At 35.8% G+C, this 27,823-nt stretch overlaps 1 protein-coding gene across 1 annotated transcript; it reads right to left on the reverse strand.

Annotated features, from left to right (window-relative positions):
• ppp5c (protein phosphatase 5, catalytic subunit) lies at positions 1-26,553 on the reverse strand. The gene is made up of 13 exons (XM_048160035.1): positions 26,400-26,553; positions 21,454-21,695; positions 18,431-18,578; positions 17,937-18,058; positions 6,436-6,501; positions 6,152-6,250; positions 5,817-5,922; positions 5,569-5,711; positions 5,376-5,463; positions 4,420-4,460; positions 4,149-4,327; positions 1,148-1,229; positions 1-771 (listed from the first exon to the last, which is right to left on the reverse strand). The coding sequence occupies exons 1-13, from the start codon at positions 26,488-26,490 to the stop codon at positions 709-711; spliced, it is 1,470 nt and encodes a 489-aa protein (XP_048015992.1). The 5' UTR covers positions 26,491-26,553; the 3' UTR covers positions 1-708.
• Between the last annotated feature and the right edge of the window lie 1,270 nt (positions 26,554-27,823).

Consider the following 27,823-nt stretch of genomic DNA (forward strand, 5'->3'; position numbering starts at 1 on the left):
TGGAGCTTGTTATAAAAAGTTTTTTTTTAATTTTTATTATGCTTTTTAATGTTTTTTGATAGATGACACATACAACACATTACTGCTACAGAAATGAAATGACACACTGTTCTCCCTCCCAACAGAACTTCACTAACATGAAATAGGATGTGGGGTTATGAAGTATTCATGGGGGCAAAATTTCAAAATAAAGGCGCTATGTAGAAACACACCTTTGGGTAAAAGTGCTGATCAGGTTTTATGCATCTGGTTCTCATAATATGGTCACAGGAGCTGAAATTCTACATCAGCACTCTTCCTTTGGGATGCATTGTATACATTTGCCCATTCTTTGGTACAATTCAGCTCCATTATCATAGAGCAACATCCAATTCAAACTATGCGGCTCTACATGAACTAATACATTAATGACAAGGGTGTGGGGGCCTGGGGGGTGTGTCTTTTGGGGAGCATCAACCGAAGAATGACATCCATTAATACATCCATAAAAACATTCCTATTTCTGTTTGAAAGTCAAGGCATCGCCAATGTACGACTAAGTGATTTCTTCCCTATATAACTACAGGTATGAAGAGTACTGTAAAAATGTGTGCATGTCCACAAGGAAGAAACGGTTTGAAAGAGAGATGAGAAGAATGTGAGAGTGGATTTAGAGGGATGGTGTGGACTTCAGACCACAGCAGCTGCTGTGTGATCAATGGAAAACCTCTACATCATACCAAGCTGCATCAGAGAGTTGGCATATGCCATCGGCTTGACATTTGGATGAGGCTGAGGAAAAGGGGGAAAAAAAAAAAAAAAAAAAAAAAAAGAATTCTAATTATATGAGGTTGCCACATTACAATAAAGAATTTACAGGCACGATGCACCTAAAGGAAAATTCTTGGTCAAAACTAGATATTTTGAACACACTACTGAAAAAAAGTTCAATTTAAACAACACTTTTCTGAAATAATTATATAAATTATATTAATATTTAAATAATTTTACAGTGATTAATGCCATGTATGACATTTCCAGACAAACATTTTCCTCATCTTGTTGCATCCATACCCATAATCTTGTGATGTGCCATTTGTAACTTGCTTTGGATAAAAATGTCTGCAAAATGAATAAATGTAAATAATAAAAATGTAAATCCACTGACCACAGCAATAAACTGGTGGAATTCTGGCTTGAGATCTGATCCCCTGAGATGAATGTAAGCTCCTTTATTTCCCATCTGGTCACTAAGAGCAAAAAGGAAGCACATAGAAAAGAAAAAGACATGAAGATACACAATTTGTAACTGATGTTGAATGAGTCTGTAGTAAGGGGTTGAAACATTCAATTCTGACGACATGTTTGCACACCAAATGTTTGCTTTCAATAAGGTTGCATTACCTGAAAATTTTCTAATATTATAAAAATAAAAAAAGGATATTAAACTGATATACACACTTATAAGGTTCGTTCAACCTGTTTGCTCAACAACAACAAAGCTGGAGAATCTCATGCAGCCAAAATGACGACTGTCAGTAATGGTGCCTTACATTGTTCAAACCAGAGTCGGACACTGATGGAGAGACTCAGGAAAAAGTTACAACATTTAGAATGCAACTGGACGTTTCTGAATGGTTAGTAAATAAATTTATGTAGTTGCTGTGGAGTTGATTCAACTCATCGACTACCATGTGCCATCATGTTAATCTTTTGTGCAAATCCAGCATTGAATTGACCCTCGTTTGTGAAGCAGTCTGGCATAAAATGACGGCATGGTAACAACACTCTACAACAATTTTTCCTCTTCTCTAAAGCACACCAACATGGCCACACCCCCTTGGTTGCTAATTATTTTGGGGTTTGTGATGTCACCAACCCGGGAAGAAGCTCGTTGTAGTCCCTACCAGCCGTTTGTTGTAGTCCTTAAAAAGCAATTTCTGTAAAAGAAAACATCTCCCTTTGCACTGAACTTTGAGCGTCGTAACTTTGCAGTTGCATGTTGTTTATGCTCAAACAGCAACATTACATACTAACTAAAGTTAAAAAAGTGAAATCATAATCAAGGACCCCTTTAAGTGAGCGTAAAGAGTTCAGAAAGAATTTGGATATGTCAATTTATTGGATCCCTGCTGCCTGTGTCCTTAATGCAGTGAAGTGTTTTATTTTTACATTTTATTATTCAATTTCTGTATTATTTCTTGCTTGAATGCTAATGTTAAATAGACTATACCTGAAAAACTGTTTTTTGTTAACATTCTGAGTAACTTTAAAAAAAGACAGCTTGTCATGTAATTTGACGTGTTCATTTGTTTGATTACAGCTGGTAAATAAAGCTGAAAGAGAAATACTTTTGACTGTGTATTATTTAATAAACAAATTGGAGGACAAGATGCATCATGATGCATCAAGAATTCAATATTGAATTATTACCCTCTGAATCATTGATTCAAATCATTGATCTTAAATATGTGTCCAATCAACCAATCTTTCTACTAAGAACCAATTGAATCCTGTACCTGAGTGGATTTTTGAAAAGTTTATATATCATGGTGGTATTTGTTATACTGTCCTTAACCACAGATTTTAATTAAAGAAAGACTCATAACATTACGGTACTACATTAATGAGATGAATCCAGTAGTAAATTGGCAAAGACAGCTGTCAAATCCCATGTTATTGTTTTGAATAAGTGACATTTAGGCAACAGTATGTAAGTTTGGCCGCTAGAGGTTGCTTATTCAAAACAATAACAAAGGCACAGCTTGGTGACGTTGTGAATGTGGTATCATGGGAGTCGTCCTCACCTCCACAGATGATGAAAAACAATCCGACGGGACTCGGGCAGAAATCATGTTCATGGGTGAGATAATGTAATTAAGTTTTATCAACGTTACTGTGGTATGAAGCAGAGCGGGGCACAAAGCCTGGGACATTTTTACATTGCCGTTTTTATTATGCTTATTTGCCGCAGTCGGCCGCAGCTTCTCCTTTCGCTTTGTTGCATATTATATGATTAAAGTTACGATTTAAGTTGTTTAATGTCTGCCTCCTTTGTCCCTGAACTTGAACTTTGTTATAGTTACATTTTATCACTTAAATAGACCTTATTTTAATTTCATTCTATATTGATAAAAGCTGGATAACTTGTGTTGCTAAATGGCATGCAGTTCATTTTAAAACGTATGGTGGAGAAAATGTTGCATTACTGTTAATAAAAATAAAGCTGCATCTGATGCTATGTTATGTTGTGCTATTTTAGACACTTGACAAAATAGTGTTGTTTCTGAGGCATGATGCAAACATGTTACGTTAAATCAAGAAAACAAGAAATTCAAATATGGGTGTAACAATAAGACTAACCATGTTGATCTGTAACAATGATCAGTTTTCTGTGTCAATAAAGCAATCCAAACAGTTGCTCACCTGTCTAATAAAACGCATAATACATTAAAGGGCACCTATTATGCAAAATTCACTTTTACATGGTGTTTGACCATAAATGTGTGTTGGCAGTGTGTGAGCAAAACCACCCTAGAATGAGAAAAATCCACCCAGTGGTTTTTTTACAATCTCAATAATTCATAAGCACTGTCTCAGAACGCCCTGTTCTAAGATTGCTCTCACTGTGACGTAGAATTGCGCTAAGCCCCACCCACGTGGTTTGATTGACAATCTGGTTTTGGCATAGACCCCGCCCTCGGTGATCTGTCAACCATCCTCCATTGTTTCAACGACAGCCGGTAATGTCTCCTAAGAAACATAAGTGTTCTGTTGTGGGATGTAATAATGAACATAGTAGTTTTCACTTACTTCCGACATCAGAGCCACTGAAAACGCAGTGGATGGATTTTATTTACGAAGGAAAGGCGCCACTCAAAATTCCAAAATTTCACAAATACATTCTGGGGACACCCAAGACCAATATTACATCTTGTAAAAAGGGGCATAATATGTGCCCTTTAAAGCGTCTTCGGTGTTTCCATGGTTTCTATGGAAGTAAAACTGGAAATCGAGGGTAACGCGGATATGATGTCATTTTCTAGTGGTTTTTGGATATTTTAATCCAAAAATCTTACATATTGTTCCATTAATATGTCCACTTTGTGAAAATCACAATGCACTAATAAGGGCAAAAACACAAAATAAGAACAGAGAGGTTATCGTACCAGTAGTTTGGCGCTGAGAACACGGTTATGCACTTCCCTGAGTGAGTGACCTCATAACCCTCGGCTTTCACCTCATGACTGCGCACTATGTACTGCAGTTTGTTCTGCTCCAGGAAGTGCTCAGTAACATCAGGCCCAAACTGACAGCTCACACCCCGCTTACTGATGGACCGTCCGTTCTGGAAGAGAACACGCATCAGTCAAACACAGAAAAGGTGAATGCTGAGACCTAAAACTTTTGCTTAGCTACAGGAGAGGAACAGGAACTGACCTGTGGCTGAGGATCTGACCACAGGAGATCACACATTGGACCTGTGCAACAGAGTTACAAATTACAACTTGAGTTTTACACTTTCCAATAAAAATGTGAGTGGTGCTTGGCCGTGCAACACTTGATACCATTTTGCTAGAGTTTTGTGTGTGGTTGGCCAGGCCTTCTGAGCAGTCTTAGTGCAGTGTTATGTGGTTGCTAGGGTGCTCTGTGTGGTTGCTAGGGCATCACTATGTGGTTGTTAAAGTGCTAGGGGGTTTTTTGGAACCTAGCAGTTATAGGATGAAATTTACGTATTATGACAGTTTTTCAGTTAGCATGTTATTAGCAGGTGAGCAATTAAACTACTTTATACTTTGGCGCTGTTGAATGCTTTATCATTGTAAGGACCTTTTGAAATAACTAAAATAACTTGAACTGATATTTCAAGTTATTTTAGTTATTTCAAAAGGTCCTTACAGCATTTAACAGCAAAAGAACCAAACCCCACAAAGACATTGATCAAGCATGCAATGCTGCCATTAAACAACCTAATCTAATGTGAGAACTATTTACTCCTTATAACCATTAACAACTCCTTTACTACTTGTTTATATATACTATACATTACTTATATGGTTAAAAAGTTAAAGCATAAAAACATTAACTATTTTATGAGCTAATTAAACAATAATAATTGTGTTAATTACAGTGACAATGAATGAAGAACTCAATTTGTAAATAGGCTATTAATATATTAACAATGTTAAGACTACAATACATAAACTATGAATTAACTATAAACTAATAGTTTACAAATTATTTGTAAGAACTTCCAGAATAAAATCTTAAATCTGATCACAAGTAATAGCACAACTCTCCACATGATTTATGGAATCATTGAGGTCACAAACAGTGCAGGACCATATAAGCTTTGACATTAACAATATTATCTTGTGCTATCAGACATGTCTTACCAGAGTCTGGAGGCTGCCTGTTCCTGTCGATCTTTCTAATGTCATCTAAGGTCACACCATCCTCACTAAACAGTCCTCCATGCATCACCTGAAACACAATTCAACTCGTACTCAAATTCAAAGACAAAAATACAAAGTGGTATAAATCCGACAGCAGAAAAATATTGAATCTGATATTCAACTTGTTTCTTACCAGTACTTTGTTATTGATGCACTGGGCGAGAGGAAGCCACTGGAAAACTTCACTGAAAAGCTGGAACATCTGGGCAGTGTACTTTGCTTTCACCTCACCCTCAAACCCATACATCTGATTCATGTTATCTGTCTCATGGTTACCTTCACAAAACAAAATGATAACATTTATCTCTTACACACAAAACATTTGAAATGTTTTTGGGAATTCTGCTGGTACAATACAAGGAAGCTTTGGTGTGTCCTCACCCCTAAGCAGGTGGAAATGTTCTGGATAGAGCAGCTTGAAGCCAAAAAGTGTGAGAATGACTTCTACAGAGAAAGAGCCGCGGTCCACAAAGTCACCATTGAACAGCTGAGATCCTAATGTCAAGGTTAATGTGTATTACTGTGCAATGTTGCACATAATTGTTATGCTACTACCTTTTACTGGGTAAAAGCATAAATCATAAAAGCATAAAACACTGCAAAGGATAAGCTTGTATTGTGTAGCTTATTCATTTAAATCAAATTAATACAATATTAATTTTCATGAGAACAGCTCTTTCACAATTAAGATTACAAACCCAAAAGGAAAAGGATACATAAGGATTAGTTGGAGATGGTAAGCTGTTCAACTCAAAGATATTTAGAAGATCATAGTACTGGCCATGTGTGTCCCCACAAATAGTTATTTTCTCTGTCTAAACAACAAGAGAAATGAACAGTGAGAACAAGAAAATAATTTCAACATCAAAGGAAATTACTATAAGGTTGACAAAAAAAAAACAATCATGTAAAATAAAACACACACAAGGCCAGAAACTGAATTTAAACTTGTTTAGTGACGGAAATCTCTGTAAACAGAAAACTAATATAATTCTCTCACCTCTTTTAATGAAATTTCAACAAGACTTGGAAGTTTGGATAAAACCTCTTTAACTTGAATCAGGATCTGAAAGACAGACATTTTGATTATGATCATGGGTCAATAACGTGATTGTTTTGTAGGATCTATTGATTTATTAAAAAATACATTAAAAATTCAATAACTTGTACACACATCTTCCATGATTAACATGATAGTGCTGCTTAATATTGGTTCAACTGATAATCATGTTTGTCATTTGAGAAATTTCTTTTTACATTTCATCAGAATTATTGCACTAGAAGCACAAATCATTAGAGATTCCTCATTTAGCTTCCTGGGGCTGTATTCACAAAACATCTTAAGGCTAAAACAGTGTTAATTTCGTTGACGAATAATTTGTGTCATAATTTTCTTCAATGACATTTTTTCAAGGACGAAAACGAGATGATGACTAAATAAAAATGTGTTTTGAATGACTAAAACTATGACTAAAATCTACTCTAATTTTCGTCAACGAATAAAAATGAGACGAAAAGGAAAGAGAGGGACGATTTGGGAAGATATCCAGTCAGGACTGCTGTCCTGTGTGGAAGATGCGCACATTTGAAGTGTAATGTGCTGATCTAACCGCGGGAAACGCGGCGCTGTTGTGCACTCTACAGGCTCGAGCAGCAGCACATCTGACTGCTGCCCAATTAATGAATAGCGCACGTTTATGCCAAGCCGTTGCTTATAAGCTAATGTTGATTAATTATGGCAATGTTTACTACACAATGTTTATATGGTAGTATGTTTAGATTGTTGTAAGAATGCATATTTTACCTCCCTCATGAGTAAGTTAGCCTGCAACAATGCAGACTGCAGACATTTCAGAATAAGAGTAAAGGTGTATTTCGGTATGGTTATAATTATTATTTTTTCCTGGTCATTATTGTTATTTTGTTTACACAGTAAACTGTATTTAATTTAATTTCTATTTAATTCATAGTAAACTACTGTATCTTCTGTCACAGGAAGGAAAGACATTATTTGACATATTATTCAATATATTTTACAAGTATAAGGGTTATTTTAGTTAACTAAACCTAAAACCATAAAAAAAAAAAATCTTCATTACTTGAAATAAACATTAACTGAAATAAAAAAAATAAATATATTCATCTAGTTTCTAAGCTTTAGCTTAACCTGGGGTACTAAAATAACAAACAGAAATAACTACTTATAGACATTTAAAAGCAAGAACTAAAGACAAACACAAAAAATTACTAAAACTTTTAACTAAAATTACAATGAAAGCCAAAAAAAAAAAAAAATCAAATCTAATAAATAATTTTAAATGAAAACTATAATAGTACCTCAATGATAAGTGTGTCAATCCCTGAAAAGTACTGAATTTTGCTCTTTCGTGTGTTTTTGCACTTGAACGGTCAAAAACCGTGCGCTTTGGCGAGCAAAGTACAGTTGGGTGAACATAAACAGTTTGGGGAATATTAGATGTACCTATATCAGTGTATAGGATCTGTGTATTGTTAGAGAAATGCTTAATGCATTACAATTGAACTACAATTGAACTAAATTATCTACTGTAGATTTAGTCGACTAAAATCTTATGATATTTAGTCGACTAAAACTAGACTAAAACTAAAACAATTTCCGATGACTAAAATATGACAAACTAAATGGCATTTTAGTCAAAAGACTATGACTAAAACTAAATCAAAATTTGCTGTCAAAATTAACACTGGGCTAAAAGTAGCTCCTAACTTGCCGATTTAGGAGAAACTGTTAAAAATAATGGGCGTGTCAGTCCTAATTTTAGGAGTCTTAAATTTTTGCTCTAAGAGTATTTCTGTCACGGATCTGCTGGGCTCCTCCTCTTTGCTTTGTCCTGTTCATTACGTCTCCCCTACAGGTGAGGGAGCCCAGGTGTGGTGTGTTGCGCTTGTGATTGCTTCCAGGATCGCGTGTGACTGCTTCCAGTATCTTGGGCTTTAAAGATCTTTCCAGACCTGGTTGAAGAGGCCGCCGTTTCTCCTTCTTTCCCGCACCGTTGTGATGTTTTTGTTTGCTTATGCATGACACCTCATATTTCTTGTCGCGTACATTTTTATTTCTTAACCTTACATATATACTGACTTTATTTAACTTGCATTGTTCATTCTTTACCTTTAATAAATATATTTCTTTATATGAACAATCCGTGTGGTCTTCCCTTTCTGTTTACATAGCTTAGAATAGGCAGAATGTAACAATTTCACAAAGCATTTTAGTGCTAAAACTAGCTCCTAAATCTGTGAAACGTTAAACGCAAGTGCATATAATGTAAACAACACGAACGCTTTCGTTCCCTTTGTATTTATAATGATGTCGCAGCTAGCAGACATTGCAGAAGCTGCGCGCGCTCTTTAGCTCTGCCCACAGTACTGACGGCAGATATGTCTCCAGGATCTCTGCTTTTCATGTAACAATTTCACAAAGAATTTTAGTGCTAAAACTAGCTCCTAAATCTGTGAAACGTTAGGAGTAGTCAAGAGGACTCCTAAGTCACTAAGAGCAAATCACAAACAGTCCTAATCCACCCAAAGACACTGACACCATTGAGGCAATAGCGATAGAGCCTTATGTGCTGAAACTTTTCTTCATAAATGCAATACATTTTGATTTCTAGAGTCTATAATGAGACGCCAAAAATAAATCTTTCACAAATAAATAAATATTGTCTGATTACCTGTGGCAGTGGTTTTCATGAGTTCACACTTACAATTGATTGAATAGAGTAAAAAAATTTTATATATATATATATATATATATATATATATATATATATATATATATATATATATAAACGTATTTGGTGTGCTGTCCAAGAGGATCAAGGGCTCCGAGCTTGGAATTTAGCCCACATTTCTCCCCATATCCCCAGCTGAGTGAGGAGCGGGTTGGCGGAGGGATGCAGAAAACTGTCGAAGTAACTACTAACTACAGGCGAGTCGGCTCTCGTCTGTGTATATATTCCTCCTCTCGAGCTGATTAGAAAGACCGTTTGAATGCGTTTCTCCCAAACTTTGTTTATAAAACATAATTTGTCGCTTGATTTCAGCATTCTCTATGCAGACATCCAAGAGGCGGACAATTCACTGTATATACTAGTTTAATTAGTGACACTTAGCCTACATTTGAAAACATTTATGGCAACAATATGGCAACATTTGTATTAAAAAATATTCATTTGAATAGGGCAACATTTTTATTTTAACCTTTATTTTAATGTGCAAACATGACACCTCATTCTACAATATTTCTATGATTAAATCGCTGACTCCTCCCCCATCAGCCAATCACTGTGTGTATACTCCATAGCAACAAGGTCAACCCCACCCTGACTCTTAGCTTAAGACTTCAGTCTATTCCTTAGTAAAAGTTTGTCCCAGCAGCTTTGTGAATAGGTTAAGAGAAAACTCTTAGCTAAGAACTTTTACTGCTATTTAGGAGAACTCTTAGTGGTAAGATAAAATGTTTTGTGAATACGGCCCCTGATTTATTATATTTATCATATAAATTAACACACTCTCTATGTTACAAAAAATGGTTAAACAAGAAGTTTTCTCAAAAGCTAAAACAGTGAAATTCCTGATATTAATTTCAAATTTTTTTTGTTAAAACAACAAAAAAGACTCCATATTGGGGCACAGAAGTTACAAAACCACAATCATAAAACAATATAGTAAAGATCAATGGAGTGCCCCCGAAGTATACGTACCCCTTCATTTTTGTTCACATTTTGTTATGATACAGCCTTACTTTAAACTTTAAAGATTTTTTTTTTTTTTTTTTAATCAATCTACACAACTCATAATGAAAAACCAAATAACAGATGAGATGTGACAACTTTGCCAAATTATTAAAAGTTAAAGGGGGGGGTGTAATGCTATCTCATGCATTCTGACTTATTTACACTGTTGAAGAGTTGGATTCTCATGCTAAACATGGCCAAAGTTTCAAAACACAAGTTGGACGCATGATGGAGTATTTCTGTGCCAAATGACTACTTCCGGTTTCGGTACAGGTTTCGGAGAGTTTTTTTCGAGTATGGCCTGTATGACGTCAAGAGAACGGAATTCCTTGTATAGACACTTCTCCCTGAAAAGCGTGCGCACACACATCACCCAGAGCAAGAGCAAGAGCGCGTCCATCAACGCGTTTCGTTCGGGATACGGAAGCCGAGAGATTTTTCAACAATGGCTGTGTCCCAATTCAAAGGCTGCACCCTTTGAAGGCTGCATACATCATCGGTCTCATTTAAGAAAAATAACTGTTAGATTGCAACATAAGAAAGAAATGACAGTATTTTACACCTCACAATGAATATCAGTCAATTTTATTACAGTTACTTTTCTTAAATATGACATCCTTGATAAAGTATATAGCCTTCAAATGCGACCTCCGAAGGACGAAGCCTCCGAAATGAGATGCAGCTCCTGTCACCAAAAGGAATGTGTTTTTGGTTGTGAGGGAAAGATTACCTTTTTCAGCTTCCCAAAGAACCCAGCGTTAAAGGAACAGTGGATGAAGTTTGTTTTTCCGGGGCAGCAACAGAGTTGTGCATGTATGTTTGTTTGTTCCAGGGATTTCGGTGATGAATACTTTGTAAACAAGTCCCAGTTCGGCACTTGATTTGCAGATCACAGGTGGGGAGTAAAGCTGCATCAGATGTCTGTGTTTTCTTGGCAATCGGCACGCAAGTGCATATAATGTAAACAACACGAACGCTTTCGTTCCCTTTGTATTTATAATGATGTCGCAGCTAGCAGACATTGCAGAAGCTGCGCGCGCTCTTTAGCTCTGCCCACAGTACTGACGGCAGATATGTCTCCAGGATCTCTGCTTTTTCCAGAAAGACTCGGTTTAGCGTATCTATCTTTTATAAATATGACAAAACTAAAGACTTTTCGGAGATATGAAGGATTACATGTACTCAAGATTAACATGAGATTGGCAGAAACTGTGTGTGATACACCCCCTTTTAAATAGTCCATGTGACTACTCATTAACAATGTATTTAATGCCTTTATGGACCTTAAAAGGTGCAATGACGTTGCTGCTTATGTGTGGTTCAGAAACCCTCGGATTTCATCAAAAAATATCTTAATTTGTTTTCCGAAGATGAACAAAGGTCATACGGGTTTGGGATTACATGAGGGTGAGTACTTAATGACAAATTTCATTTTTGGGTGAACCAACTCTTTAATGAACTACATTTTAATCCAAGACTCTCCTGCTCAAGTACTGACAAAGACCAAAAGAAAAGAACACATTTTGAAAATCATTTAATAATTTGTCATTTTATTATTTCATATTAATTATTTTTGAGAGGTTGTCTGGTGCGAGACCATGTAATGTAACTTTAGAAAGATGACAGCATTATTATTTTATTTTTACACAGAGATTGGTAGGTCTGTTAGTTAAATCTGTTGACTTTAGCAATCTTTGTTGCACTTCAAAAACAGAAAAAAAGCACTTCTTGTGTTTTTTTCCCCCAAAGTTTGCTTATTTCTCAAAAAGTATTACAGATATCTTAAAGCTGCTGTCCATACCTTTTTTTGTTTAAAATTTACAAAAATTTACGAAAATAATGAGCGAATACATCATGAATCCATTTTCCAAACTGTGTTTTTGTCTGATCCTGAATCACTATGGTACACCTATAATAAGTGTTTATATTCTGACTATTTTAGACGGGTCGGGTTGGCACTGCTGCGGAATAGAGAAAGAAGAGAGAAGTAGCTCCGGGTACAATTTTCTTCCGCAAGATGCATGTAGTTCTATTTATCAACCGCTAGAACACCAATAGTTACAGACTGCAGCTTTAATATCCTTTTAGATTTCAGTTCTTAAAAGGTGTAGTATGTAATATTTACAGCTAGCGGTTGAAATGGGTACTGCAGTCCAAATTCAAAATATTGGAGAGGGTCATTTCTCCCGCCCCCTCCTCATCAGACTTGACTCTCACGCGGGTTGCCAGTTTGAGGACACACAACAGGTGTGAGTGCAACTGTCAATGGAAAGCAGTGAGTCTTACACTGTTTTATGAGTTGTTTAAGTTTATGAGTTGATTTATCCACATTTTAATATGCCTCTGGGCTTTTTAGATGGATGCCGAGACTTTTTAGCCTGACCGTTATCAGTTTGTAGTAGTAAACAAAGAGATGTCATATTGATCACAAGTTCAGTATGGAGTACCTTTGTACATGTTACCCTTGGGAGATATCATTAGGAAGCATGGTGTTAGTTTTCACTTTTATGCTGATGATACTCAGCTCTATATTTCTTTGCACCCTGACGAATCTTACCAATTCACAAAATTAACGCAATGCATAGCTGATATAAAAAACTGGATTACCAGTAATTTCTTACTTCTAAATTCAGAAAAAACAAAGATTCTAATTATTGGACCAAAAACCTCTGCACGTAATAACCTAGAATATTGTCTAACACTTGATGGATGTTCTGTCAAGTCTTCTTCGTCAGTTAGGAACCTGGGTGTGCTCTTTGATACCAATCTTTCATTTGAAAGCCATGTTTCTAGCATCTGCAAAACCGCATTCTTCCATCTTAAAAATATACTTAAATAATGACATATGCTCTCAATGACAAATGCGGAACAGTTAGTTCACGTGTTCATGACCTCAAGGCTAAATTATTGTAATGCTCTACTCGGTGGTTGCCCTGCATGACTAATAAACAAACTCCAGCTGGTCCAAAACACAGCAGCTAGAGCTTTTACTAGAACCATGAAGTATGACCATATTAGCCTGGTTCTGTCAACACTGCATTGGCTCCCTAGTAAAGATCATATAAATTTTAAAATCTTGCTAATTACTTACAAAGCACTACATACTACGTGACTTCGAGGCCATTCTCTCTCACGTCTTTTGATGCATGCTGTGGCAATCTAAACAATCAGAGCTCATGGCACTGTTCAAAGTGCTGCTAACCAATCAGGAGAAAAAAGAAAAAAAAAAACATTTTGATCATCTTTTACATGATCGATCATCGCTGTCAAGGTCGGGTACTCCAGTACTCGATCGCTGTTGCACATCCCTAGTTTCTTTGCTGGCTTCCGTGGCTACAATACTCCGTTTTTCAACTGGCAACATGGGCTGTCAAAATACTATAGGGTGAATTGGCAGTGGGCAGGATAACAAAGACCAAAACAAAAACATACATTCTGACACGTAACGCATTTTTCAAAGTAGAATAACTGGCTATAGCATTGTTTTCCAGAGAAACAAGTATGTGAACTTTTTCCTTAAATATCTGCAAACATATTAAGGAATTTTTATGCCTTAGTACAGTCAAAAAATTACATACAGCACCTTTAAACTTTTCTTTTGGTATCTTAATTTTTAATGCCCTATATGGTTAATTTCCAGAGATATAAGGATTTCAAGGTGGCTCCATGAGTAAATTGGTAAATTCTACACATTTTTTTGGTCAAAAATAATACATTGGTGAATTTGCATTCAGCTGATATTTTTTTCTTTTAAAGAGGAATGTGAAGAACAGATTATATTGAAAGTAGAAAAGCAACTGAGAGCAATATATGCCTTCATCAGATGTGCTATCCCTGCAGTTTCCAGATGTGCAATGTTGAATATTCTGCCGAATTTGAACCAACGAATTTGTGGAATCAAAATGTAAAGTGTAAATGTAAAGTTAAATAAAATGGACTGAAAATTGCCTGTTGATTATTATAGGTTGTATTTTTAAATAGACAGAATATTTTGGAAGTGAAGTCTGGAAGGCGAATATGGATTATTGAATTTAATAATAAAAATGTGTGTAAAATGTTTTGAATTGAAATATTCACAGCTTAAATATACAACCATTTTGAATTTAAGATCCTAAAAATGCAAGCCCTGAAAATACAATGCTTTAAAATGCAAGCACTGTTAATATAATGGATTTTTTTTTCAATAAGTTCAATTCAACATGCTTTTTTTATTTACTTCCATAATAGACCTACCAATCTCCTTGTAAAAAAAAAAAAAAAAAAAATTATGCTGCCATCTTTCTAAAGTCATGTTTACCCCCCTGTAATTTGGCTCAAAATCTCTTCAGAAATGAAATGAAAGGAGGAATCCATCTTGTAGAGAAGGGTGAAAATGACATTGATTGATTTGACACTGAATGACCCTATTTGTGTATCAATCAATCATCATTCAAATCATGTTTTTGTTTTTACCACTATTGATTTCTATTTTATACTTTAACTTTTTTTTAAATGTTATTGTTATAATCTATTTTATTTGTTATTTTAATTTTAGTTTCAATTACTTGATCTTGCCTGTAAATCACTTTGAACTGCATTGATTTGTTTGGAAAAGTGCAATATAAATAAAATTAAATGGATTAATTGATGCGAGTACTGAATTGAGATCTCTTTCAAGCCTTAATGTGCTTGAATAGTTTAAAATTGCAGTAGGTTTAACCTATTTTATAGGTTTATCATGTCTACCGGTATAGAGGGTATGCATCTGCGTCACTTTCCTGCCGGAACACGCTCCCTCAGCTGAACTGAGTGGTAAAAGAACATGCTGCATGACTGGATTTAAAGGGGACCTATTATGCAAAATTCACTTTTGCATGGTGTTTGGACATAAATGTGTGTTGGCAGTGTGTGTACACAACCACCCTATAGTGATAAAAATCCACACACTCCTATTTTTTATCCCCATAAATCATAAGCAGTGTCTCAGAATAAGCCGTTTCCAGATCCCTGGCAGTGTGACATCACAAAAGCCACAGGCCCCGCCCACAAATGTTGACACTGCTGTTTTAACATAGAACCGCCCTGAGCGCGTTCACAGAGAGTCCACCATTGCTGCACTGACGAGAACGTCTCCCAAGTGATTTAGGTGTTTTGTAGCTGGATGGATTAATCCACCGTGCTCTCTTCATTTACTCCCAAAATCTGAGCTGCTGAAAACAAGGTGGATTAACTTGGTTTTCCAGGAAAAGGCTCCCTCAGTTCTGTAGAAATTCATGTATGTCTGCGCGAATCATTTCACACCGGACTGCTTTGTGAATGAATATCAATACAAATGGACAATACAAAACAGAGATTGTGCTAAAAATGTGCTACTCAAGGATATACAAGTAAAAACTTTCATGATCCAGCTTACAGTCTCCAGAGTGATACTATATGGCAGTAATGAAGGTGAGGGCACTTTATTACAGTTCATCTGAGTTTATTTACGGGTATAAAGTTTATTAAGCATGAAAGGCATTTTCGTGCCTTTATATATTTGTTTACTGTAAGTTGTAACGAGTGTTTCTGTGTAATTTGCAATGTATGTTGGTGATAATACAAGGATAAGAGAGAGAGTTTATGGATAATATTTTAATGCACACTTGCAATGTTTTATTAAGCTCTTACAGTGATTTTCAAGAGTGAAAACAGACGCTTCATCTTTATCGTGAAGTACAATAAACGTCATAAAATTCATCTGTATAGTTTTGGCCATCATTCGGATGGTACAACAGGCCTGTACTAATATAGTGGATTTGAAACAAGACGACAATATAAGTTATAACCGTAATTGAACTAAACTATACCTGTTCTATCTCCATGCAGCATATATTCGCAGTTTCTGACATTATAGTGCGTCGTGACTGAATCCTGACACCAGAGAATCGGCTCTTGAAGCTCCGCCCTCTTAGGCTGAGCACAGCAGCTCTTTTGCATTTAAAGGGACCACAATGAAACGGCACGTTTTTGCTCAACCACTAAAAGAAGTGGAGGAAGTTTTTGCTCTAAAACCACTAAAAGTGGCAATTTTAACATGCTATAAAAAATGATCTGTGGGTTATTTTGAGCTAAAACTTAACATACACACTCTGGGAACATCAGAGACTAATTTTACATCTTGTTAAATAGGGCATAATAGGTCCGCTTTAATAGAGGAAATTGCAAAAAGTCAAGTAAAACAAATGATTACACTAGGTTGGGCTCAAAAGTGAAAAGAAACCTAATCCATGGATATTGACATGCAGCAAGGAATCGTGTTTCCTGACATTTATATGCGCCTGATTTCGATGCCGGGGAAATACAGAAAGCAAGTCTGCCCGTGAACGCTTTATATAACTACAATATAGTTAGGTCTAAATCGGAGTGATCACTTATATCAATGTTATATATATATATATATATATATATATATATATATATATATATATATATATCGTCATATCATCTAGCCCTAAAACTTGTATAGTTTTTGTCAGTGTTTATTTAAAACATTTTAACATTAAACATTTTGACAAAAAATGTACAGGAAATCCACATTTCTCTGCTTGGAGTCCAATTGATTCTGTGAATTGCAGCAATACATTTGCTTCTTTTTTCTGTAAAAATATACCTCAGACTTTGTGTCAAAGCTATTTGTACAGTCAATTGCAAAGCTCTTTCCCATTTTGGATGTGTTTTGTGTGGTTTTCGTGGCATTCATGCTGAAAACCATTGCTGCCACTCAGCCTTTTTGCCACTCAGTGGGCGTAACTGCAGTCATAACGGCTGATGGTGACGTCACACGTATACCCTCTATATAGCCCAACCTAAAGTAAAATAAATAAAATAAATCAGAGTCCTGCACGTGGGTGAGTACCCGCGGTACCCGCGTTAAATTTTATGTAACGGGTGGAATAATATTTACGTGTCGAGCGCGGCAGGCATGGGCGGACTGCGGGTCCGATAGCCAAGACCATTCCAATTTGGTGCATTTGACAGCTGCTTTCAAATGGTCCCGTGCTTATTTGTGTTCACGCTCTGTCTGAAGACCATTAAAAGGCCTCTAATTGCGGCGTGATTTGCAGCGCTGCACATTGTAGCCAGTCGTGCTGTATCTGAAAGCTATAGTGATTATATTAAGGGAGCGCGCTTTGCTTGCTTTATGTATTTAATATAGGCTATTCACAATTTGAATAAGTTTTAGAATATTTTTCGTGCTGCTACAAGAGCCAGCGGCCAGGTAAACACAGCAGAGTTTCAGAAGAGACAACCACTTTTAAATGCCGAGTGAATCTGCTAAAATATTTACTAGCTTAGAGTTAAATAGGCCTATTGAAATATTCTTCTTCTTATTATTATTTTACTTGTGTTGTTTAATGCAATATTTATTTAAATATTTATTTATTTAATTTATTTATTTTATTTATTTAAATGCAGTGACATAGAATGGCTAATGTTGTTTTTTTTGCTTGTGTTAGGCTACATCAGAAAATGATGTTTGTCTACCTCATGTAGGAGATTTAATGCGGTTCGGGTCGGGTCGCGGTTTCCATGTCAAACAGGTTGGGTCGGGTACAGGCTAAAATTAGTGTTTCTGTAGGATATTGGGTCGGGAAGCTGTTAATAACTGCGGGTGCGGGTTTATCAAACAGGACCCGTGCAGGGCTTTGTAATAGATGAATAGATGTTGCTATATCTGTGTATATGTGTGTACTTGAAGAGCATTCACCTGGTAAGCAAACTTTCTGTGCAGTTTCTTCTGGTCTTTGAACCAGTCCATCAACTCTTTCATGAACTTCAGTGTAACCTTCCCATCTTCAAGTTTAGGTCCAGTATAGTCATCCTCGATTGCTGGTGGTAGAGTATAAAACAAGATTTGAATTACAGGACTTCTAAATCTTTAAAAATCAATAAGAAATTATATTCTGAAACCTGTTTTGTCCTAAAAGAAGTCATGTAATGTACCTCAATGAAATCAGTTTTCAGAGAATAATGGCATTTTCCCCAGAAGATATTTGTATGACTGACACTCATTTTTGTGACACAATTAGATACAGAGTAATATCAATTAACAAAATGTACTTACTAAAGGACTGAGGTTGATTCTTTGTAATTATGCATAATTTACTGTTATTACTATAGTAAATGCATGTGATGTGTAACAAGGACAATGTAAAATAAAGTGATACCAAAAAATTTAATAAACCCCCTTCAAGCACTTACTCATGTTCTCGATGTCTAAGGAGTCGACTACTGAACGTTTGAGCTCGTCGCTGGCGATGGCCCGTTCAAAGGCCTTCTGTTTGACAATCTTATTGCATTCCTGGTACTTCATCTTGGCATCTTTGTCATTGGGACGAACTCTAACTACCTGTTAGCGATGAAAATGACAAAGACACAAAAACTTTTATTAAAAAAAATTAAAGGTCCCGTTTTTCGTGGTTTTTTTGAAGCTTTGATTGTGTTTATAGTGTGCAATATAACATGTGTTCATGTTTCGCGTGTAAAAAAACCCAGTATTTTTCACATAATTTACTTATCTGTATACCGCTGTTTCCACTGTCATAAAAACGGGCTGATGACTTCCTTGTTCTATGAAGTCCCTCCTTCAGAAATACGTAACGAGTTCTGATTGTGCCAGCGGTTCCTGTGTTGTGATTCGACAGCAGCTTCTGCTCCATCTTTCAAGAACAATCTTTGTGCGAATTCGGCATTAAACTGATTGAGATTGAGGAAGCTGTCCTCAGCAAAATGTGCTGCACATCGTTTTACATGTGGATTATAATTTTCAGGAACCGAGTTAAACATAAATTGTAACCATTGATCTCTAAGTACAGCATCCCTGGGAAGGCCAAACAAAGGTGATTGGACTGCGGGATGAAAATAACAGCGTTTCGACGACATGGCGACAAACACACTCTACAAACGCAACTCTTGCTCTTCTCCGTGGGAGCGGAACAAGACCACGCCCCCTTTTTTTGTGTATTCCTGTGGGCGGAGGTTAGTCAAAAAACTGTTTTAGTGACGTCATTAAAGAAGGAAGTAGAGGGATGTAGTCCAAACTGGCCGTTCAATGTAGGCGACTTCTGTTAAATAAAATATCTCGCTTGGCATTGAACTTTGAGCTTTAAAATTTTACAGATTTTATTTCTACTCTAACAACAACATTACACACTAACTAAAGTTTGAAACATGGGATCACGAAGAACGGGACATTTAAGTTCTTACACTTGTGTGCTGAGCTGATTGCAGAGCTCCCATACGTTGATTAACTTCAAATGATATGCTCTGCATATCCTTGATGATCATGTAAACAACATGGAGACTGAACTGCAATCTTTGCTGGCTTTGTTGTCATTTTTAGCAGCCACTGTGCACTTAAACTGCATTTTTTTTTTAATACTGCAGCTGTGCATGCCCATTGTGCATGAACAGTCATGTGACATGCGTTTTCAGCCATGTAGTGTAGACAGAGATCGTTTCTGAAACGCTGTGGAAACGCCAGTGTAGACGAGGATCGTTTTCATTTTAAAATGCCATTTTAAAACAAAAACGCACTAGTGTAAATGGCACCTTAATGTGGGGACACATTTCAAGTGAGAGCAAGGTTACATCATGTTACCTTGATACAGTTTTCATGTGTCAAACACAACTATGCAAAAAAACTTTTTTTTGCATTTATTTTTGGCCATATGACAAAGATCTGATATTCTATTTGTCATTTTTCTGTTTTACATTAAACTGAAGAATATTCGGTACATCCAATACTGTATTCTAAAATGATCTGATATTAACTTTTGCATGGATTTTATTAGCGTGAGAGCGCAATTCCACAAATGTGCAGATGGGAGTGGCAAGTTTTGCGTGTGATCTACTACTGACAAGCAAATTAAAGATCACAGACGCAGTCAAATCATTTACATAATGACTAACGCAATCTACCAAGAGCAGTGCAAATTAGCGTTGGGTCGCAAATAAACAGAGCTGATGCCGATGCTTTAATCAGGTGTGGGTCGACACAGGCGCAACTTAACATGTAATCTGACAAACACGTACACATATATAATATCGTTTGCCAAGCCATGTTGGCCTATAGGTGTGTCTTTAGTAAATCCTGACAGTAGTTTTTTAAAGCCAAAAGAGGGTTTGTGCTGGTGCAAGCTCCTAGTAAATCTGGCCCTAAATTCTTTTTGTTTGAATCTTGTTTCAACTAAGCGACTATGGCATAATAAAAGATCCACTGTTGTCGAGACGTGTGTCGCGCTCGTCTCTCATTAGCAATCGCTCCAGCGGTCTCGTTACTGCTCCCCCATGCTCTGTTTACAGTAACGTTAATAATCTCATCCATGAACATTATTTCTGCCTGAGTCCCGTCCCGATTCTTTTCCACCAGCAGTAGACATGAAGACAAAAACTCCTATGATTCTGTGAAATCAAAGTGTCATAAAGCTATAGCTTTGTTTTGAAAGAGCGAGTTCTAGCGGCAAAAATTTACATATTGTGGCTTTGACAGATCAAATATTCACATATCCCTATGATCTCCTAGATGAAGGTTAGTTTTAAAGTAACCAACAGTATAATGTTTGAAAAAGACTCATAATTGTATCCTAATTTAGTTACTTGGTGTTTGGTAACGAAGGATCTACTTTCCATCAGCAACACTGACTCAATGACAAACAAGTCATTTATAAGAAGTCAAATGATGGCACCTGTATTCATAGCAACTAGTTTCTAACTAATTAATCATTTGATTGTTAATCATAAATATAAGGGGGGGGGGCTGCTGCTCAGTATAATTGTTTTCAAGAACATTATGTAAATTGGTTAAACATTAAGTCAACGAGACATACGTTCAGAACAGAGATGTTTTCTTCCCAACACTAACCTAGCACATAATAATCATGAACTAATCTCGAGCTATCACATACAACCAAGAGCAAACCAGCTCTAAAAAGACTGTCATTATTCAGCTCAATTCAGTTTAGTGTTGATTCAATTCAGTTCAATAACAGTGCTGATGTTGAAAAATTCATCAATTATTAAATTAATTCAATTTATATATAAAAAGCTCTACAGAAAACCTTAAGTGTCATCATCCAGCTCAATTGTTTTCAAGTTTTGTTCTCATCCAACACAGTGTTAGTAAGAATAAGATAATATATTCTCAATGGTGATCAATGTATTTCAATGTATCATAATAAAGAAAAAAAATTGTATTAAAGTAACAAGAATATAATGAGTTTTACCGTTTCATAATCTTTGAGTGCTGCTTTAAACTTGCCCAGGGCCATGTTGGAGGTGGCTCGCCGATAATAGCCCTTGATGTAGTTCTTGTCCAGTTCCAGGGCTCGGGTGGCATCCGCCAGCGCATAGCCATAGCACTCTGTGCGCAGGTATGCCAGACTCCTGTTACTGTAGTAGACAGCATTGGTCGGGTTTAGCTCCAGTGCTTCTGTGTAATACTTGATGGCGTTCTCATAGTCCTTATCTGAAATAAGAGCATTAGACGATTAATGCCCCCATGACACAAAAAGGTATCATCTTCTCTATTGTGACATACACTACTAGGGGTGTGAAGAGACAGGTAGCTCACGAGACGAGACGAGACGAGACACGAGATTGAGTTCACAAGAACGAGACAAGATTTTTACACACTATTTAAGAAATCCTCAAAGATGAAATACATGATTAGAAAAATAATCTGCAAGTGTATTTGAAATGTTTTAACTAATCATCTTTATCATCTATAATTAATGTCATTTCAGTTCTACTTCTGAGTGTGAATTATCATATGCAGTAAAAGACAACAATGTTCAAGCACTGTAAAACGTTTTGCCGCAAACTGGTTTCTCTCCTGTATGATTTCATACGAGTCTCTTCAGACCTTACTGTACATGATCTATGAGCTTCTACAACTTTTGACCTCCTAACTGAACTCCTTTTCACAAATTGATCATAGAAATAAAGAGCATAAATAAAAATGGTGAAACTTTACAATAAGGTATCATTTATTAACATTAATGTATTAATCAACATCAACAATGAGCAATATCTTTGCAACAGTATTTATTAATCTTTGTTAAATGTTAGTTAAACATACAAAATAGTCATTCATGGTTAGTTCATGATATATAGCTCAAAGATACATAAAGGTGTCCTAGATTATGTTTTTAAAAGATGTAATATAAGTCTAAGGTGTCCCCAAAAATGTGTCTGTGAAGTTTCAGATCAAAATACCCCATAGATTTTTTTTTATTAATTTTTTTAACTGCCTATTTTGGGGCATCATTATAAACACGCTGATTTTATGCTGCGGCCCCTTTAAATACCGTGGTCCACGCCCACAGAGCTTGCGCTTGCCTTGAACAGTGCCTTAACAAAGTTTACACAGCTAATATAACCCTCAAAATGGATCTTTACAAAGTGTTCGTCATGCATGCGGCATGCATGCATCGGATTATGTGAGTATTGTATACTGTTATATTGTTTACTTCTGATTTTGAATGAGTTTGATAGTGCTCTGTGGCTAACGGCTAATGCTACTCTGTTGGAGAGATTTATAAAGAATTAAGTTGTGTTTATGCATTATACAGACTGCAAGTGTTTAAAAATGAAAATAGCGACGGCTCTCTTGTCTCTGTGAATACAGTAATAACCGATGGTAACTTTAACCACATTTAACAGTACATTAGCAACATGCTAACGAAACATTTAGAAAGACAGTTTACAAATATCACTAAAAATATCATGTTATCATGGATCATGTCAGTTATTATTGCTCCATCTGCCATTTTTCGTTATTGTTCTTGCTTGCTTACCTAGTCTGATGATTTGGTTGTGCACATCCAGACATTAATACTGGCTGCCCTTGTCTAATGCCTTTTATAATGTTGGAAACGTGGGCTGGCATATGCAAATATTGGGGGCGTACACCCCGACTGTTACGTAACAGTCAGGTGTTATGTTGAGATTCGCCTGTTCTTCGGAGGTCTTTTAAACAAATGAGATTTATATAAAAAGGAGGAAACAATGGAGTTTGAGACTCACTGTATGTCATTTCCATGTACTGAACTCTTGTTATTTAACTATGCCAAGATAAATTCAATTTTTCATTCGAGGGCACCTTTAAGTAATGTTAACAAATACAACTTTTGATTTTAACAATGTATTAGTAAATGTTGAAATTAACATTAACTAAAATGGTGTATAAGTATTGTTCTTCCTTAGTTCATGTAAAGTTAACTAACGTTAACTAATGAAACCTTATAATAAATAGTGTTAAGTGTTACCATAAAAATAAATAACAGTGATCTTTTAGTCTTAAAGCGGGACTCAGTAAGATTTGCGAAGCTCCCCCTACAGTTTCCTTCAGTGAATCACACTGTCGTAAATACTCCAAGCGCAGCTCTGGACTACAATAACTACAACGCTCACCAGCGCAGTAGTTTTGCAAATACAGTAGGGCTGCACGATTAATCGCATGCTTTTGTCATGCGTGTCTCGTCAGTAAAGCCGGTTCTGTGATTAGCGGTAAATGTCCATCACCTGCTTTCAAATGGAGTGGCACTTAATATACAGAGCCGTAGTTCGCGGACAAGCTACGCAATATCGCATTCGTAATCGAAAGCGATTCATCTGCGATTATGAACACGATATTGCGTAGCTTGTCCGCGAACTACGGCTCTGTATATTAAGTGCCACTCCATTTGAAAGCAGGTGATGGACATTTACCGCTAATCACAGAACCGGCTTTACTGATGAGACACGCATGACAATCTCGTGCAATTAATCGTGCAGCCCTAAAATACAGTACAAGAAAGAGGAGGTGGCTAATTTGCAAATACAGTACACTCGATGGAGGTGGGTAATTTTCGAAATTGTCTTATAAAGTCATAATATATACATTGTTTTTGAATTACCGTAAAGCATTTTGTCACTCTCGCGTGAACGTGAACGTGAGGCGAGATTGTGTCGGGTCGATGCAGCTCAACTTGCAAGTACTGTATTCTGGCGTAGACGTGCCAGAGGGGGTTAGTGCTCACCTCAAACACACCACTACAAGTCAATTAACCATCGTAAGGACTATTTATGAAGGTAAAAAAAGTTACTTAGTTCTGCTTTAAGTGCAATCAATAAGTGCAACCATAATCAAAGCACTCTCTCATTATTAAAAATGCAAATAGAGACCAAATTTTTCTTTAAAGGTGCCCTAGAATTGAAAATTGAATTTACCTCGGCATAGTTAAATAATTAGAGCTTTGTACATGGAAATGACATACAGTGAGTCTCAAACACCATTTTTTCCTCCTCCTTATGTAAATTTGATTTGTGCAAAAGACCTCTGAAGAACAGGCGAATCTCAACATAACACAGGCTGTGACGCAACAGTCGGGATCATTAAAGGGTTAGTTCACCCAAAAATGAAAATTATGTCATTAATGACTCACCCTCATGTCGTTCCAAACCCATAAGACCTCCGTTCATCTTCGGAACACAGTTTAAGATATTTTAGATTTAGTCCGAGAGCTTTCTGTCCCTCCATTGAAAATGTATATACGGTATTGCATTTAAAGGGGACAAGCACAGAATCCGCGCATTTTTAATTATGCCCCAAAATAGGCAGTTAAAAAATTGAAAAATAAAAAATCCATGGGGTATTTTGAGCTGAAATTTCACAGACACATTCAGGGGACACCTTAGACTTATATTACATCTTGTGAAAAAGGGTTATAGGGCACCTTTAAGCATGATACAGAGCTGAGAGATGCTTACAACTACACAGCCCAGCCTAAGATAGCTTTCATATTGGAAGATATTTGCATGCATCAGGGAGCCGCTTTCAAATGTGGGGTATTGACATCGCGTTTGAATATGCGCTTGCCTTTACTTTCACTTTCACGATCACGATGAATAGGGAACGGCAGCAACAATTATCTAACTGAATTAAATGTTTTTTTTATTTCTATAAAAAGCAAAACGACAGTGGAGGCGTAATATAAATGTAGTGGTGGCATATTCTTTCCTAATTTCACCCTCACACAATCACGAGACTGCTTTTCGCCTCGACAGGAAATCTCGTCTCGTGACACAAGATCTTGTCACACCCCTATACTGTTCAAAAGTTTGGGACCAGTAAGAATTTTTTAATGTTTTAAAGTATTTTATGCTAACCCAGGCTGTATTTATTTAATCCAAATTACAGTAAAATTGTGAAATATTACAATTTAAAATAATTGTTTTCTGTTTGAATATATTTTAAAGTCAATCTCAACAGAAAAAGAATGAAGGTTAAAGCATTAGAGATATTAAAACTAGAGATATTTACACCTAAATGCAATTAAAACACTACAATCAGAACTGCAATCTATAATTCCAATGTTATAGTATCATAAAGCAATCCTGAGATGTGTATGGGGGGTACAAATATGAAAAAAATAAAGGATTAAATAAATGAGGAAATAATATATAAAGTTGTGTAATTAATAAATGAATAGAATAAAATAATTAGGAATAAATTGTGTGAAAACTAAACATTTATTCCACTGGGTCGTGTTTTAATTTTATTACATTTTAAAATGCTAGGAACATCCATAGTTGAACTAATGTTTAATGTTCTTCATAAACATTATAAGATTTTAATAAAAATAAAAAAAATCTAACAACATGACGCTGATTTTTTTCCCCAGATTAAATTATATGAAGAGTGCAGACATAAAATGCAAATAAATTACAGTACAACGATGAATGACAGATCTGACTCATTTGGCTAACGAGAGTGTCAAACAGGTGCAAAGAGTTCACATAATTATCATCATATTTAATTGCTGTTATCAGAGCATTTTCATTGTACAGTGTAGTGATGACAGTGAAACAGCATTATTACACCATCAACATATAGCCTGACAGTTCATAGCAGTACTCAACGAAAAGATCTATTATCTCATCTCTCCTCGTCATCGATATATGTTGAGTAAATAAATCATAAGTACGATTAATGAACAATTCAGTCAGATGAGTGAGTGATTCATGAGTCTGCCTGATTCATCATGTGTTGCTCATGCTCATCTCACACACATTTCCCAACTATTAAACTCATTTGTCCTCATGAAACCACAAACTCATCCAACACCGCCCTATCCAGTCAATATCAATCCAGTCTGTTATTTACAGTGGGTACCTGATATGCTTTTACCTTTAAAATAGTTATTCGCCTTCTCCTTGAGTTTCTCTGCACTGGAATTCCGCTCCTCTTCCGCCATCTTCTCACTGCCGTATTCCGACATGCTACCGTGAGTGCACGAAGAGCTGTCGCAAACACTTGAAAGAGGGTCGTAAAGCGCTGTTCGCCTAACCTCTAGTCTAGAAGTCTCCAGAGCAACATGAGCTTGATATCACCGATATGAACTTGTGCAAGCTATTGCAAGATTTTGTGAATTACTTTGTCCACTTTTACAAATCCCAAAAAAAAGAAGATAAAATAAGTAAAAATTGCTCAAATAAAATAAGTAAAATACAAAATACATTATAAATTAGAAAAGATGTCATTAAATGCATTAAGTAAAAGGATAATACACATCGAAATTTAAAAAATTTATTTTGATCTCAGCAAAGAATATAAAGGTTAATTGGTTATAGCCATGTGGTGTACAGTATGTGCCGATAGTAGACAATTTGTAATGTTTTGACAATGCCTGTAGGGGGCACAACAGCTTTATTTTACAGGTTTGAGTGGGTCGTGTTTCATGTTTCATATTATTTACTTTGTTATTTCAAATAATTTATAAACATTTTACTTTGCGTTTAATTTAACGTATTTTTCTCACAAAAAAAAAAAAAAAAAAAAAACATTTTGAAGAAATGATTTTGAAGATTTTTCAAGACAAATGTTTTCAAAAGAAGTTTTCTGGGTAAAATTTTACTTTTATTCAGGTAAAACTGAAAATGAGTACCCTACTTATACTTTTGCTGGAGTAGGTTAGTATTTAAATTGGGTATCTTTTACTTGAATTGTGTAGCCTACTTCATCCACCACTTGCGGACATTTATAAAAACATATTTTATACGTTCTTCCTGAAAAATCATATCGTTTTAGGGTCTTTATTGTATTTAATGGGTGTGTATATTGTTATTGTTTTTGAGTGTTTTATGATATTTTATCAAGTATTTGTATCCTTTTGAGTTTTATTGTGAGATGTTTTATTTGCTATTACTATTTATTCTCTCTAAATACAAACAATATATGATCCATTCAAATGAACAACAAAAAAGATTTTAAAAGATTTTGCACCACTTTTAAATTTGATTTTTAAAACTTTTTACCCTTTCTATAAAGGTTAAAAACAAACCTGCAACAAAAGACAGGGAACGACAAAATTTCCCACTTTCACTTCCTCTCAGCATACAAACTCTTTATAAAATAAGGAATTTATTTAAAAACTATCTAACTAGCTAAATACAGAGCAACATAACAGACTTTGGGAGGGAGCAAGGCCAAAATAAATATCAAAACAATTCTACAAAAATAAATGAAATAACAGGCTACTGAAATAACAGGCTTCCCTTCCTAACTATCAAACACAGGAGAAAAACAAACAAAGAAAATGGCACCCAATTTCC

Source organism: Megalobrama amblycephala, linkage group LG16 (genome assembly GCF_018812025.1).
Source record: "Megalobrama amblycephala isolate DHTTF-2021 linkage group LG16, ASM1881202v1, whole genome shotgun sequence".
NCBI lineage: Eukaryota > Metazoa > Chordata > Actinopteri > Cypriniformes > Xenocyprididae > Megalobrama > Megalobrama amblycephala.